We start from the raw sequence: 17,063 nt of genomic DNA on the forward strand, positions 1-17,063 counted from the left end.
TATGGGGGCAAAATTAGTCCTTGTTGTTGAATGGCTTGGGGCTTATAAATACAAAACCTTAGAGAGGAGATACTTGGCCATGCTTCATTTTCTGAGTTTTTCACAAGATTGGCCAAGCTCTCTGTTGCAGTGCTTTGCCAAGCCATATGGAAGCCCAAGACAAAAGGAAAATCGATAATTTTAATTCTGCTTTTATTTAAATTTTTGAGGGGTGTGCATTAATGTTGATTCTTAACATTTAAAATCAGTGTTAAAATATTTATTCTGAGTGCCACATCTTTGGGCAACCCTTAAATATGTGATCAGGATGGTTGCCTCACCACCCTCACCCTAGTCCCAGCCCTGCTCTATCCTCCCGTTGATAGTTGAGGAAACATGGAAGCTGTTTGACAGAAGAAGTCAGGTGTCCACTTCCAGACCTCTCAGCAAGATGGGCATCGTGGGCATTGGTCAGCCCTCCTGAACCTTTTCTAGGCTTCCTGCTTCCAAGAGACAATACTATAGGTTATCTTTTCCTGACATTTCTCTTGGTTAATCTATTTGTTTGTAGCACTTTGCACCTTTGCTGTTTTGCAATTCAAGAGCAAGGAGTGATGGGGAAAACATTAAATAGGTAAATGAAAGGGTGAAGGAAACTTTCATATCTCTGGAGAAAATGTTTATTTAGGATTTTTGCTAAGATAACTAACGTGGATTGTAGCCAAAGAATTAGACAAAATAAATAAATAAATAAACTCAGCTGGCTGTGGATTTATTTATAAGGGTGATGTATGGTCCAAGGCAGTTCATTTTGTACCAGAAAGACCTAAACTTACTTGCTTGAGGACCTCCTATTTCACTATAGTCTCAGACAGTAACCGGAATGGGTTAATTTTGACTCCATACTGGATCTACTTCTGTGGCTTTAGTATTTATTTTGCCCCTTTGTTATTAGAGGCATACATAATGGCCTGCCTCAGGGAGACACACCTTCCTCACCAACACCCCCCACCCTTGGGCCAGGGTGCCTTTGTTTGACTCACAGGAAGATAGCCTGACCCTGCCTGCCTGTGAAGGACTGGGACAGTCTTGAGTTCTTTGCTTGGGAAATGGCCACCAACATGGCTTGGCTCCGAAATTCACATTTGGGGGACCAGAATCACAGAGAACTGTGGCATGTTTGTTTATTGGTATGACAGGAGATATTCCATTTTACACCACCCAAGAAATGACTGAAAGGAAGTGAAACTAACACATCTGCCTGTCTGAGGCTTGCCAGTCTAAGAGCTGCAAGAATTAAATTGCCTTCTTACTTTGTTTCCTCACCTCCCCCCATCTCTGATCCATAAAAGAATCTGGCATCCAGGCCCAACAGGATGGTTATTTCAAGATGCTACTCTACCGTCTTCTCTGTTAGCTGGCTTTCCAAATAAAGTTGTATTCCTTGCCTCAACACCTCGTCTCCTGGGTTTATTGGCCTATCTTGCTGCAAGCAGAGAGAGCTTGGACTCAGTAACTAGATCAAGCAGAGGGCATTCATTCAGCTTTTACTTATTGTTTATTTTTTTTAATTGGCAGTTTATAAACCGTATTTCCTTTATTCAAAAGATGTGGTTGACTCTAAGGTACATCATTGGTTAGAAATACAACCTTCCAGATACATTCTGGCCAAACACAAACATTTCCAAATGAATGAAAAAGCATCTGAAAAACTAAGAAGATAGTGGTATCTGTTGAACCCACACTCTCAGTACCCCAAGTTCCTCACTCACACAGCCTTGACATAAGCCTGTGTTATTGTCCCAGGTGGTGCTAGTGGGAAAGAACCTGCCTGCCAGTGCAGGAGCCTAAGAGACATGTGTTCAATTCCTGAGTCAGGAAGATCCCCCGAAGGAGGGCATGGCAACCCACTCCAGTATTCTTGCCTTGAAGAATCCCATGAACAGAGGAGCCTGGTGGGCTATGTTCCGTAGAATCATAGAGTCAGACACAACTGAGCACGCACGCATTATCCCCAACAAGTTTTGCTGTATGTGACACTCTCCTCTGCCACTCTTTTCCCACCGCTCTCTGGAAGCAGGAACTCGGTTCTGTTTTACTTCACACAGAACAGCAAAGATGTCTTTAGTAAATATTAATGAATGAATGAATGAATGATACCTTCATATCTTGGCAGAGTCCAAGTTTTCTCCAACAGAAATGTCTGGAAGCTGTCCAAGGAGAGGTAGCCAAAGAGTTTTAAAAATTGAAGTCAGTTACTTTCACTGTAGTATATGTTAATGGTCCCTTCTCATAAATCTACCTCCCTCCCATTCTCTCTCTCCCTCTAGGGATTCTTTAGGAGAAGCCAGCAGAACAATGCCTCTTACTCCTGCCCGAGGCAGAGAAACTGTTTAATTGACAGAACCAACAGAAACCGTTGCCAACACTGCCGACTGCAGAAGTGTCTTGCTCTAGGAATGTCAAGAGATGGTAAGGCGTTGCCTTCCTGTTTCTTACTTAAAGGCTTTCAAATGGGTGCTTTGCTGGAATCTGTTTAAAGGGTTGGAAGAATTCTAGACAAAGAGAATTGGGGATCCAAAGTAAAGAAAGCTACATGCTGGCAGTGTATTACGAGGAAAAGTAAGAGCATATGAATATATAATTTTGCCTATGAGATAGGCAGAAAGGAAAGACTTTCCTGTATCTCACCGAACAACCTGTGCTAACTAGATTAGGTGAAAGGTGACCACTTGTCCAGGTTTCTCTGTGAATGAGGGATTTCCTGGGATGTGAGAGTTTCTGAGCTAAAACTGGAAAGTTCCAGGCAGACCTGGCCCACTTGGGTAAATCTGACTAGTGCACAAGTTGCTTATTATGTGGAGATGCTAAGGAACAAAACTTGCTTCTATAGGAAACCCAAAAGCTCCATTATGAATGTGGCCTACTCAGATGAAGATAGCAGAGGCTGTAGCAGAACTCCATGTCTTAGAAGGGTTGTGTAGATGGTGTCCTTCTCAGAATAGACTCAAGTGTGCACTTTACCATCACACCCAACCCAAATGGGTGGCTTGGCACCTTCTTAGATTAATGAAGAGGACAAATAAGCTCACACAAAGAATTTCATCTAGCTTTGCCTCCATTTTTAAGTATTCAGCTAAACAAATTCTTTTCACTGACACTGGCCATAGCACTCCTATACTGGATTATGAACAGCCCTGAGTCCTGGGGTCATTTCTGTTTAGTTCCCACTGAATCCTCAGGATCTGGGTAAAAGCAGGCACCTAAGTGTTTGCTGAATGAATCATGAAACTATTTTTTATGTAGAGCCTGAGACCAGACAAAGTCCCTGATACTTATTCTCTTTATGTGAATCATTGTGATTTCTGTGTCTCTGGTCACACTCCCTCTAATGAAGTTCAAGGTGGTATGGACCAAAAAAGGAAAAAGCAATATTTCTAGATTTTAAAGAAATTTAGCTAATTGCCTTCACTGTCTCTTAGTATAATGGGATTTTATAAGCTATTAAATAAATTCAGGGCTTTTAGTCATTTGGATACATTTAGCTCTGCTTACAAGATATCTAAACATATACACTGTTTACTTCTTAGCTTGCCTTCTCCAGATAGTTGCATCTTGATTTTTTCTTACCATTTCTCTAATTTCTAGCTCACCTAAATTTGCCTTGCACAAAAGTACACCAATAAGATATATTTGACTCAAAAAATTAAAATAATCTGATATTGAGTCCTTCAGTTTATAGGTAGATTCTAGAGCTACAGAGATTGTTTGCAAAAATTTTCCATTAGCCGATCTTTTTGTCTGTTTTTCTAAATTTGCTAATCACATACATTTACTCTGTAGGGTAAATTTGTAGCCCTGTGTACTTATACATTACTAAAGTGAAGAAAGTATAAGGTAGGGGTTAAATGATTTTTAGAATTTATTTAGTGAAATTCTGTGGGAATTTGAGTTGATGATTTTGTACTTCATTTTTATAATTTGAAAGTGGCATAATAATTGACAGCATCTGAAAAGCTCCATTAACAATTATACAGAGAGACTAACCCACTGAGAAACAGTGCTTCTTCCCACAATATAAGGAAGTATGTATTTGGAATGAGAGATCACGTTGGTGTGGGCTGGTGAGCAGAATCATGCACAAGGGATTGGGTATTTGGTCCAAGGCAGATTTAGTGACATCAGCCTACAAAATCTAAGAGATTATCTGAATCTCACAACATAAAAGAAATATATTGGTAGGGGAAGGACTGCTTATGGATAGAGCCACAATTCCTTCTCAAGGGGGAAGAAATTTACTGCAGCATAAACTTCTATGCAAGTAAAAGCAATACAGTACCTAAGGATGCTAAGGTTTAAGAATAATGATTCTTCTTGATTTTAAGTCTAGAAACAACCCTGAGGCTTCCAGGAACATCATCCAAATTGCCTCCTAAACATGTCTTATGTCAAACTGATGATGAGAAGAAATACTAAGGGGTGATGAAGTGGTTGGGAATGAGGAGAAGGAAGTACAACAGAAGGAAAAAATGATTCTCTCTAAGGGAAAACAAATTCTTCTTTATCATTTGTGTAGAGGGAGTTTGTTATAAGCCTTGAATATAAAGGGTACTTTATAAACTAAGTAAGTCACACTAATACTTGGAAATGGACTTCCCAGGTGGTACAGTGTTAAAGAATCAGCCTGCCAGTGCAGCAGACACAGGAGACATGGGTTTGATCCCTGGGTCAGGAAGGTCCCCTGGAGTAGGAGATGGCAAAAATTTCAGTATTTCTTGCCTGGAAAAGCCTATGGATAGAGGAGCCTGGAAGGCTACAGTTCAGGGGATCGCAAAGAGTCAGACATGACTTAGCACACACACGTCTGTCAAGTTCAGTACCTGGGAAGCTAAATAGGGTTTATCTCCTATTGATTGATAATGCCTAGTATGTGGTATCAAAGGATTACAAAGTCCTGAGGTTATGGTTGATTAGCCATGTCTATAAGGGCTCAAGAATGAGAGGTGGCATGTCGTCTGCCACTAATTTATTATAGCTACCTTCTGCAGATGAAGCAAGCATTTTCAAAGTGCTTTAGAAGTAGTACCAGCAGCCACAGTAAGTTGTCTCACATCAAACTTCTTTCTACATAACACCCCATTCAGCTTCCCTCAGACATAAAGTGGCATCTTCATTTTTATGTTTTTTCATTTACTCTCTATAAGTTATGCCTGTCTCTAAGAATATTTACTTCACTATAGCTGGTCACTGAAGCAACATGACTACTAGTATACAGCTGGATATAACTGTTGACTCCACTGGACTTTCACTCTCTCCTGAATTTCAGCTTTTATAGTGGTGGATTAGCCACAGCAGGTTTATGAGTAGAAGACAAACTCAGCAGTAACAAATTTGCTCAAATTTAGCATTGGCAAAGAATCAAAAGTCAAATCCACTTGGCAAACACAGATGTGTTTATGTGTATTAAAGGGGGAAGGTATTGCATGTACATGTGTGTGTGAAGTGACGGCATGTGTATACCCACTGAATCTTCTCCACCATTGTATTTATTTCTTTTTTAAAGTGGACCCTTCACAAATGTTAGCTGTAGGAATCTTCAGTGTAAACTATTTCCAGTTGTATTAGTACTACTTAAAAAAAAAATAAACAGAAAAAGTTTTTGTATCAGTAGGAAGAAACTGCACCCCAAAGGGAAAACATGGTAATTACCTTGCAATAATTAAGTATGTGTCCTCCAAATGGCATGAAAACATGAAAGCTGCCTACAGGGGCAGGTGTCACAGGTTTGGCTTCTTCTTATCCAGCATGGCATTGTCCAATATGGTATCCGCATGTCACTATTTAACTTTAGATTTGTTAAAATTAAATAAAATTTAGACTTGTGGACACAGCAGGGGAAGGAGCAGTGGGACGAACTGAGAGAGTAGCATGGAAACATATATATTACCATATGTAAAACAGAGAGCTACTGGGAGGTTGTCATATAACACAGGGAGCTCAACTCAGTGCTCTGTGACAACCTAGGGGGTGGAATGGGGTGAGGGGTGGGAGTGACGTTCAAGAAAGAGGGAACATGTACATAATCATGGCTGATTCACATTGTTATATGGCAGAAACCAACACGACATTCATTGTAAAGCAATTATCCTCCAATTAAAAGTTTTTCAAATGAATTTTTTTTAAATTAAATAAAATTCACAATTTAGTTCTTTAGTCATACTAGCTATATTTCAAGTGCTCAAAAGCCACATTCGGCTTGTGACTACCACACTCAAAAGCACAGGGAACATTCCATCATCACAGGACGCTCTATCGAAGTAGAACCTGAGGAGGATGAGAAAGAATATTTCAAAATTATAACTAGCTTTAGGTAGACAGAATCAGATTATTTCTACAAATCTTAAAGCACTACAAAAAAGGCATATCCTTGACATTTAAATGTTAAATTAAGACCGGTTTCCTTGATAAGTAGTGTGATATAAACATAAAGAACTTTACAGCCAAAGATAAAATAATTTTAAAAATGACTATGGAAAGTCATAGATGATAAGTTCAACAACTGAATTCCTCTTGAAACAAAAAAGCTTGTGTCTAGTTGTGTGGTAGGAAGCAGCAATCTTTGAAGAAGTACCATCTTTGTTTTATCATTGTTGTTCAGTTGCTGAGTCCTGTCTGACTCTTTGCAACCCCATGGGCTGCAGCACACCAGTCTTCCCTGTCCTTCACCATCTCCCAGAGTTTGCAACTTTGTTTTATAATTACTCCAAAAAACTGACATTTCATTTGGACTCCTACCATTTCAGGTAGACCTGAAAAAGTTTCCGATACATTTGCATAAAGTTGTTCTTTGCTAGTGTGGGATCAAAATCAGGCTTAAGAGCACATCACAAGCAAATACTATCATTGTTGAATATTTATGAAGCACTTGCAATGTACACAGAACTGTGCTAGTTTCTTTGAGAGCTAGCAGTTTAACAAGAGGCTGCCTCCATACTCAAGTGAATCTCATTAATAGAATAATTCAAATTTGAGAGGGGCAAACATTTAAAACACGTGTTGTACTGATTAATGGGTAGTGGAAAGAAGAATGCTGCTGCTTGAAAATATAATAGTAATATAGCCTTTGCTAAAATAAGCCTATGAATACAATAAATGTATTTACAAATAGTGAGAAGGAATTTTTTATTTATCAGGAAAGTTCAGTAAGTTTATTTTGCCAAGTGCTGTAATTTTTTTTTTCCCAAATATGTCACCACTTACTATAGAAAGGGACATAAAACTGAAAATTTGGCTCATCTGTGTTTCTGAAATGAATGGAAAATTTATTCTAAACTGATACTGAAGTCATTGTCAGCAAAATCCTTGATTTAGGATGAAGCCTGATAATTTCAAAATGTAGTGGAACTTTAAGTTTTTTCTTTGAAAATATTTAAGTTGTTCAGTGGCTTGATAAGTCAGTTTTTTGGAAGAGGAATAACTAGTCACCATTGAGTGAGTTTTCAGATATTTACCAGGGCAAAGAACTCGGCAGCATACTTATTTGACACTGCTAGCTTTGATTGTGAGGTCCGTGGTTAACAGCAGAATTCTGAACCTAAAATTGACAAATGTAGGGTCTTGTCTGGGTTCATTCCCACATCTTTTATCAGCTGCAGGTTAGTTCTACAACCCTCCTAATTGTAGCTGGCTTTGACTGAGATGGCTCTGCTGTGTTTCACATCTCTTATCCTCCAGCAGTCTAGTTCAGGCGCTCACACAGGCACTGTGTAAGTCTCTGCTTGCATTGTGTGCGTGCTAAGTCATTTCAGTCGTGTTCGACTCTGCGACCCATGGACTGTAGCCTGCCAGGCTCCTCTGTCTATGGGGATTCTCCCAGCAAGAATAGTGGAGTGGGTTGCCATGCCCTCCTCCACAGGATCTTCGTGACCCGGGGATCAAACCTGTGTCCCCTGTGACTCCTGCATTGTAGGCAGATTCTTTACCACTGAGCCACCAGGGAAGCCCTCTGTTTGTGCGTGTGTATGCTTAGTTGTTCAGTTGTGTCCAACTCTTTGTGACCCCATGGACTGTAGCCTGCCAGGTTCCTTTGTCCATGGGGATTCTCCAGGCAAGAATACTGGAGTGGGTTGCCAGGTCCTCCTCCAGGGGATCTTCCCAACCCAGGGATCAAACCCAGGTTTCCCACATTGCAGACAGATTCTTTACCACCTGAGCCACCAGGGAACCTTACATACATCAATATCCCATGGGCCCAGAGCATGACCCTGAGTCAAAGGGGTGGAGCAGGATGCCTGCACAGAGTGAAAGGGCATTGCAAATTTATATGAGAAAGAGAAGGCATATAGGCAAAAAGCATCAGGGTCATTAAAGCAGGCAATCCATTACAGTACCTGTTTCACCTAGTGTGCTTAGATGCTCAGGCTCCTCTGTTCTTGGGGATTCTCCAGGCAAGAATACTGGAGTAGTTTACCATGCCCTCCTCAAGGAGATCTGCCCAACTCAGGGATCAGACCCAGGTCTCCCGCACTTCAGGCAGATTCTTTACCATCTGAGCCACCAGGGAAGCCCAAGAATACTGGAGCAGGCATCCCTTCTCCAGGGATCTTCCCAACCCAGGAATCAAACTGGGGTCTCCTGCATTGCAGGCAGATTCTTTACCAGCTGAGCTACCAGGGAAGCCCGTTTCACCTAGAGTGTATAGAAATCTAAAGCAAGGAGGTTTGGAAAGAGATTTGAAAGATACTACAATTACAGCAGTATTTACAATAGCCAGGACATGGAAGCAACCTAAATTTCCATCAACAAAGGAATAGATAAAGATGATGTGGTATATATATACGATGGAATATTACTCAGCCATTAAAAGGAACTAAATTGTGCTATTTGTAGAGACAGGGATGGACCTAGGGACTGTCATACAGAGTGAAGTCGTCAGAAAGAAAAAAAGCAAATATTGTGTAATAATGCTCCTATGTAGAAAAATGATACAGATGTACTTATTTGCAAAGCAGAAATAGAGACTCAGACGTAGAGAAGTGAAGGCAAATGATGTGGTTTACTTAAAATTGTGTTTCTCACCCTGTTCTACATCCTTGGTCTTACCCAACCTGCTATTTAGAAAATAGTGAAATAATAGGGTCTTAGCTGACAATCCAGAAATCCTAACACTTAGGAGGAAAGTTAATGATGAGTGTTGGTTGACATTTGAATAGATACTATGTGGTAGTTTGAGATTTTTGTGAATTTTATTTTCCCCACAAGTAAGAAAGAACAAGGAAATGTGTAATGGTTTATGTGCATAGTGAGAACTAAGTCTAAGCTAGGAAGACATTTAAATACTCATAGATGTATTTCTCATTGCCATGAGGTTAGAAGGCAGACACTCCTGAATATAACCTTTTAGCAAACGTGGAGTGCAAACCAATGGACTCAGGGGCTCTGGGACTTGGACTTTGTGCATTTTATATTGAGGAGACAGTCATCGTGAGCTCTTGAACTCCCAGTGGTTAATGAGAGAGATAACCACAAGTGCCGTTTTCTACTTTTGTCTCCCGCCAGCTGTGAAGTTTGGGAGGATGTCCAAGAAGCAAAGAGACAGCCTGTATGCTGAGGTGCAGAAGCACCAGCAGCGGCTGCAGGAGCAGCGGCAGCAGCAGAGTGGGGAGGCAGAAGCCCTCGCCAGGGTGTATGGCAGCAGCATCAGCAATGGCCTCAGCAACCTGAACAATGAGGCCAGTGGCACATATGCCAATGGACACGTCATAGACCTGCCCAAGTCCGAGGGTTATTACAACGTGGATTCCGGCCAGCCGTCCCCCGATCAGTCAGGACTTGACATGACTGGAATCAAGCAGATAAAGCAAGAACCTATCTATGACCTCACATCCGTACCCAACCTGTTTACCTATAGCTCTTTCAACAACGGGCAGTTAGCACCAGGGATAACAATGAGCGAAATCGGTAAGTAGAAATCTTCCAGAACATTTTTGGAAATTCTACTTTGAAGTGGCCTTGGTCCTATTTCATAAGATCATTTTCTTAGGTCTAAGGTGAATTACTTGCTTTCATGACTTCTAATGAGAAAACTAATTGATTTTAAAATATAGTCTGATAACTGTCATTGTTCCCAAGGCCCATAAAAGTTAATTTCAAGCAAAGGAAGAAAGAAGAAATTATAAATAGATGCTATGTGTAAAGAACAGATGCTATCTGTTGGATTTGGGTTCATCACTGAAGGAAAAATGTTATTGGTATAAACAAAATTTCAGCAAGTGTTCAAAGTGATGCTATTAAAAGTGAAATAGCTAAGGGATATAGAAGCAGTATGTAGAAGAAAGTGAATGAATAGGGCTCCAACTCTCTAAGATAACTGGGGACAAATGTCAGTTTCCTTCTGTAGAGAGGCAGAAGGATAGACCAGAAGACCTCTAAGGCTCTTGTAAATCTCAATTCAAGAATTTTACTTTGGAATAAAGTCCGAATTACTGGCAATAAAAAGAGTATAGTCCACCTTGGATCTGGAATGTAAACAGGACTTGAAAAACTTGGTGGAATCCAAATAAAATCTAGAGTTCAGTGAAAAAAAAAAAAAGACTGTAGTTACAGAAGAGCAACAAATAAGCCCCACTGAGCAGGGCAAGTCCCAGGCACAGCTGCCTGAGCAACACTACCCTCTTGCTTTGGCAGCATCCTTGCAAAGGAGTGGTGTTCAAGAGTGCATCTGCCTATGTGCTCTGTCTTCTCTCCTCACAACTCTTTTACCCTATTAAGCTTAAGAGTCTGTTAAATGTCTAGTTGGTTGATTTTATTCAGTAATTGCCATAAAAATATGGATGTAAGTTTAACACATTACCTCCTGGGTAACAGAGCTGCCTGTGAACAGTGTCCTGGAGGAGCTCACAGGCAGTGGCTCTAGCAGGCTTCTTTGCAGTATTCAGTGCAGGGAAAGCGGTGTAGAGCTCAGAAGTCTGAGGCCTCCTCAGATCTCTCCCTAAGAGGTAGCAGAAAAGAGTGGTTAAGAACCAGGCCACTTGCGGACTTCCTGGTGATCTAGTCATTAAGACTCTGCTCTTCCACTGCAGGGGAACTTCCACTGCAGGTTCAATCCCTGGTCGGGGAACTAAGGTCGCCCCTGGCATGGCCAAAAAAAAAAAAAAAGGTACTAGGCCACTTGAATTCAAATCCTGGATCTGTGGCCTATTATCTGAGCTGGAAAGCAAGTTTCTCAATCCCAGTTTGCTTATTCTATTTGTTTCTCAAAAAGTACTAGCTCATAGATCTCACCATTGTTGTAAGAATTCAACGAGTTCATACATGTAAAACAGAGCCACGTTTGGCACTCAGTAAGCGCTCAGTAGCTCTGAGCTGTTTCCACTTATCCACCACGTGTTCAGTCACCTTCTCTGTCTAAACAGTGAGTAGGAGCCCAAAGCCTACGAGTGTTTTAAATAAAGTTGATGTGAACACATAACGAAGGACATGCCATATGTATCTTGGCTACTTCTCCCATCTGGCTGAGGAAGACGTGATGTGACACAGTTACAAAACCTGAAACGTTATTTCTCTCTCTCAGCAATTCAGCCTATGGCAGGGAGCAAAGAAGTGGTTGACAAAGCCCTTATAACAACATCCACAGCTGAGGGACGTAGAAAACTGCCCATCAGCGTTGATAACAAAAATATTCATTAGATTTCTCTACTTCAGCAGGGACCATGTCACAGGCACTTCACACACTTAATTTTCACAAACATAAGTAAAACTGTTATTCCCATTTTACTGATGAGGAAACATAGGCTCATAGATGTCTTATGACCTGCCCATATCCTTTGATTACTAAAGGATAGAGCCAACTTCCATCCCAGGCTATCTGATTCTGGAGTTCTTGTGCTTATCCATTACCCTACTATTTGCTCTGGGCTTAATGTTCACAAACTGCACTGTCAGTCAATAGAGGACAATCTGTTTAAGTAGAGTCACTCAGTCTTTCCAAGAGGACATGTTAAAAGGAAAAGAACTAGGCACCATTTTTGGCTTTTATCCTACTTAATATCTGAGTGCCTGAGTTTGCTACTGATCTGGAACACATGTTTAAAACATACGGAAGCAGAGACAATTGTTGGGCAGTCTTCTGTTCCATACAGAAAAAGGAAAGATTTCTAAGAATTCAAAAATCTTCATGATTTAATTTCTAAATCACAGTTTCTTTGCGATTTAGAATCAGTAGGAGGTATTACAGGAAGAAAACTGCAGCCAAAAACATGAAGTTCAGGTAACTCTACCCTGGTCATTTTCCTTCTGGCCTGAACTAGAGAATCTCGAAATCTATCCAGATAGATTTTCTACACAGACATTAACCCCAAAATAAACTAGCATTTATTTTTCTCATTTCAAGATACTATTAGTCTTTCGAGATCCCTAGATCTGCTGTAAATTTTGGAGGTTTCTTCCATCCGACTTTTACGGATGTGATTAGATTGTCCTCCGAGAGCTCTCAAATTTAGCTGGCTCCTAAGCCTAAGCATTGCCTTGGTTCCCATTTCGTTAAAACGGCAACGCCATCTAGTGGACACAAACTCCTCCGCGCGTCGGAGGGAGATACCAACCGGAGCCACGACAATGTGTCTGACTCTTTGCGACCCCATGGACTGTAGCCTATCCGGTTCCTCCGTCTATGGAATTTTCCAGGAAAGAGTGCTGGAGTGGATTGCCATTTCCTTCTCCAGGGACTCTTCCCGAGCCAGGAATCGAACCCAGGTCTTCCGCATTGCGGGCAGACGCTTTCCCGTCTGAGCCACCAGGGAAGCCCAAGGCAATGCGCAGTGCTTCCCTGCACCACCTAAAAGACTGCCATTCATTTCACTAAAGCACCATAACTGTCTCTGTGGGCAGGAGGGCACCAGTGATGCACAGTAGTTAAGAACTTTGATTCTACAGTCGGACTGCCTGAGTTCAAAACCTGGCTGCGGCTTTCCCTTCAGTCAGTTTACCTAAGCTGAGTCTCAGTCCTAAACCTGAGACAAGAATAACCCCAACCTGTGTATGTGGATTAAATTAGTTAATATTTGACAATCCTTAGAAGAGTATCTGTCCTGCATGAGCCTTATCATCATCATTGTTATTATCAATATAATTTATATCATATAGGTATTCATCTCCTTATTACCTAATAACATTCCTAGTCGTTACAGGTTATGTAATTACCTTTTATTGAGCACTTATATGGTGCCAAGCAATATTTAATGCTTATAACAACCCTCTTATGCTTGTTATATAAGTATTTGTATATCCATTTTGCAGGTGAAAACATTGAGTCTCAAAAGTTACAAAACTTATTAAAAGCAGAGTAAGCCAGTGAACCCAGGTCAGAATAACAGCAAAACCCTCTCTTAACTATGTTTCTTTCCATCAAAGGGAGCCCCTCACTAGCTAAGAAAAAGGCAAAAGGAAGCTGCAAATTAATAATTAGGCATCAGGTTTACCTGATTTTAGCAAGAATTTCATCTCAAGCTGGCATGGTGCATGTGTTTATCTTTACAAATAAGATTTTGCAGCGCTTGGTGGCAGGGAGAGGAAGCTTTCTAGAGGCAGACTGGCAAACAAGCTGAGGAAGAAAGTGGAAAGTTGTGCATTAGCTCCCTCACCACAGCCTTCAGATGAGGTGAAAGATTCTGCAGGACTAATACTCTTAATGAAAGCTCATTTAAGCTCACAGATGATTGACAGTGTATCTGTGAGGTACCAGACAACAAGACAATTCACCCAGCCAATCAATGTGCTTTTAAGAATGGGGGGAGGGGAATCCATCAAATTAGCTTCAATGCTAATGGTATAGACTGCCTTTTACATATATCGTCTGAGTTTGCTGTTCAGTAATTTTCTCTCCAGATGGACAATGAAATGTGAATTCATTGATCCCTCCTATATAATCTTAACTATAGATTTACTTTCCTATTCCTTTTGTGTTCTATTTATGAAACCTGGAATTTTAAACATCAAAAAATAGAAATAAACCTCTTTTTAGCAAATTCTTCTATTCAGAAGCTGTGTATTAATACAGAAGTTTACAAAAAGGGATTGGCCTAACGGTGCTCTAATCCCTGTGATGTACTACTTTTTTTTAATCAAAGCTAAATAGACACATGGAAGATATTTCTAGTGCTGTTTTATTGGGGAAAATTCTATAAAACTTGATCGTGTTTCAGTTGTTCTTTACTAAGAACACCATGAAAGTGCTATAGTCATAAGGCAGCATTTTCAATGGCATAGGCTTTTTGAGGTAAATATTTTATAACTGTTTAAATCTATTATGCATATTCAACTGCTCATTCAGAAATGGTACAGAGAATAGAGTTTAACTCCAGCTATGTATTTTCTATGTCTTCTGGTGGCACCTGTATCAAACACACATAGGCATTCAATTTAGGAGCAAGTGCCTAATAAGTCTTTAAAAATGAATGAAAGTAGACTAAATCAGTGAGGAAAACCATTCAAGCAGGTTGCTGCTGCTGCTAAGTCTCTTCAGTCGTGTCTGACTCTGTGCAGCCCCATAGACGGCAGCCCACCAGGCTCCCCCGTCCCTGGGATTCTCCAGGCAAGAACACTGGAGTGGGTTGCCATTGCCTTCTCCAATGCATGAAAGTGAAAAGTGAAAGTGAAGTCGCTCAGTCGTGTCCGACTCTTAGCGACCCCATGGACTGCAGCCTTCCAGGCGCCTCCATCCATGGGATTTTCCAGGCAGGTTAGGGAAATGAAAATCCAGTGTCTTTAGTTCTTCCTTTTTTGCCTTGATGGAAGACATCTTGTGAACTTCCATTGTTATCGGACATTCCTGTCACCCTCACCCAAACACAGTTTAGGAAATCCTTAGTCCACATGCTAGCCATGTGAACTTGTTCAAAATTATTCAGCTCTCTGGGGCTCAGTCTCTTCATTTGAAAAATAAGGCCGCTGGACTAAATGATTTTGAAGGATTATGGTTCTCCCACCTCCTGGTGGACACTCTGGGCCTATGCACAAATATCCCCTTTTTTACAGCCGCTTCCCAAGGAGAAGGGTACAGTGGTGGAGAGAAAAGGACTTATAGGCAACTAAGCAATCCTGAATGATGCTGAAATAACTGTCTGTGGTGGGAGTTTCCATAGGAAGTTTCCATGGTGAAATGGTCCTGTCAACTATACAGTTAATAACCACAGTCACATCAGAAGTGTGCACCAGCCTCTTCTCTTCACCCATGCTCTTGGGAAAAAAAAAAAAAAAATCAAAATCAAGGACAACCAGGAGCTACCCAAGGAGAGGGTGGTGACCAATCCCAAACCATCCCAAGTTTATGTACAATCAAAGTAAAGAGTAAGCTTTTGTATGGATACAGCTTCAGGGTCAATCCACCTGTCCTCCCTGGCCCACTTCTGATCACCTCCCTGACTCCCTCTTGAAAGAAAAAAATGGACAAAAGACTAAGATATGTTCTTAGTTGAGCCCCAGGCCTACCCAGGTGACCTTGGTTACTTGAGAGGGATTTACTTGACACCTCTGAGTAGCGAACTATCCATGCACTACATCCCAAGAGGCTGCTTATTTCCAGAATCCCATCTTCTATCTCAAAAAGAAAAAAAAAGAAATTGCATGAGTGTGGGGGCTGGGCTATGCAACTCAATTTGTCACATTTCTGGGATCTCTACCATGGTCATAACTATATTAACTAGTCAATGGTCATGAATTATTTTAGACCATCCCAGGACAAAGGACACTATAATTCTTTCCTGTGTGCATGCTCTGTCGCTTCAGTCATGTCCGACTCTGTGACCTCATGGACTATAACCCACATGGTTCCTCTGCCCACGGGATTATCCCAGCAAGAACACTGGAATGGGTTGCCATTTCCTCCTCCTTCTTTGGCAGGTGGATTGTTTTTACCACTGAACCACTTGGGAAGCCCATAGTTCTTTCCTAGGTTTTTATTCAAATCCATATCTTTCTAGATATCCTTAAATAATACGTAAAAAATCTCCAAGGTCACCTAGTAATGTGTTGTAGTCACTCACCTATCATGCTCAGTGCAATGATTCATATATATATATATATATATGTATATTTATATATGTGTATATATATATATAAATGATCTACATCATAAGAAATACATACCTCTATGCTTAATTGAAGTACTTATAAACCTGTGTATCTACTCATAGCATATGTATGCACATTAGCCATGACATCCTCACACCTCTGTCAGTACAGCTTTCCTTGCATGCTAGCATTCACTACCTTAGGTAAATCACCTTTTCTGTTTTGAGTTGAAATTGTGTGAAACTGACCTTCCTCAGTAGATTTCTCCTGGAGATACCAGTTTGGAATTAATTTTTGACTCAGGACATCCTAAGAAGACTTTAAAATCCACCAATCAAAAAAAAAGTGCTATTGGGAAGCTATGGGAAAACCAATTCCATTTTCTACACTCAGTTTCAAAAGCCATAATAGACATAAAATATTCTGCAATAAGGAAGAGGAAAGGAGATTTCATGAGGTTCTGCTTCTGACTTATTGAAGGATAGAGTGTTTATGCTTATCAGACAGCCTCTGAAACAGCCCCTCTGTTCACTAGTACTTCCCAGCATTGCAAGCTTGACACTGACTCTCAGAAATAGCTCTGAATAGCTCTTCCACTGATTGGGGTGAATAGGTCCTTCATTGGCCACATTTTCAAATATCTATTTTGGGAAGAACTGGCAAGAGTTAAAATACCACATAAGCTATGGAACACAGAAATGTTGTTCCATAACAAAAGTCAAATGATGGGTAGGAGTTGTTGGAGCTTGATACATTTTGGTTTTCATTACCATACTGCTGCTACTGCTAAGTCATTTCAGTCGTGTCCAACTCTGTGTGACCCCATAGACGTCAGCCCACCAGGCTCTCCTGCCCCTGGGATTCTCCAGGCAAGAACACTGGAGTGGGTTGCCATTTCCTTCTCCAATTTTCATTACCATAGTACACAACCAACTTAACAGGCTCTCTCCCAACCAGTACAGAATTTATTTCTGTGATGTTTACAAATGTGGGGAAGCCTGTTGAAAATGTTTCTA

General features: G+C 40.8%; 1 protein-coding gene across 1 annotated transcript in view; it reads left to right on the plus strand.

Annotated features, from left to right (window-relative positions):
* Positions 1-17,063, plus strand: part of RORB (RAR related orphan receptor B) — a 211,041-nt gene that overhangs the window by 158,423 nt on the left and 35,555 nt on the right. The window contains exons 3-4 of the mRNA XM_061425551.1: positions 2,310-2,451; positions 9,538-9,939. Coding sequence (XP_061281535.1) covers positions 2,310-2,451; positions 9,538-9,939 — 544 coding nt within the window. The remainder of the gene's footprint in view (positions 1-2,309; positions 2,452-9,537; positions 9,940-17,063) is intronic.

This window comes from Bos javanicus, chromosome 8, assembly GCF_032452875.1.
Source record: "Bos javanicus breed banteng chromosome 8, ARS-OSU_banteng_1.0, whole genome shotgun sequence".
NCBI classification, from domain to species: Eukaryota; Metazoa; Chordata; class Mammalia; order Artiodactyla; family Bovidae; genus Bos; species Bos javanicus.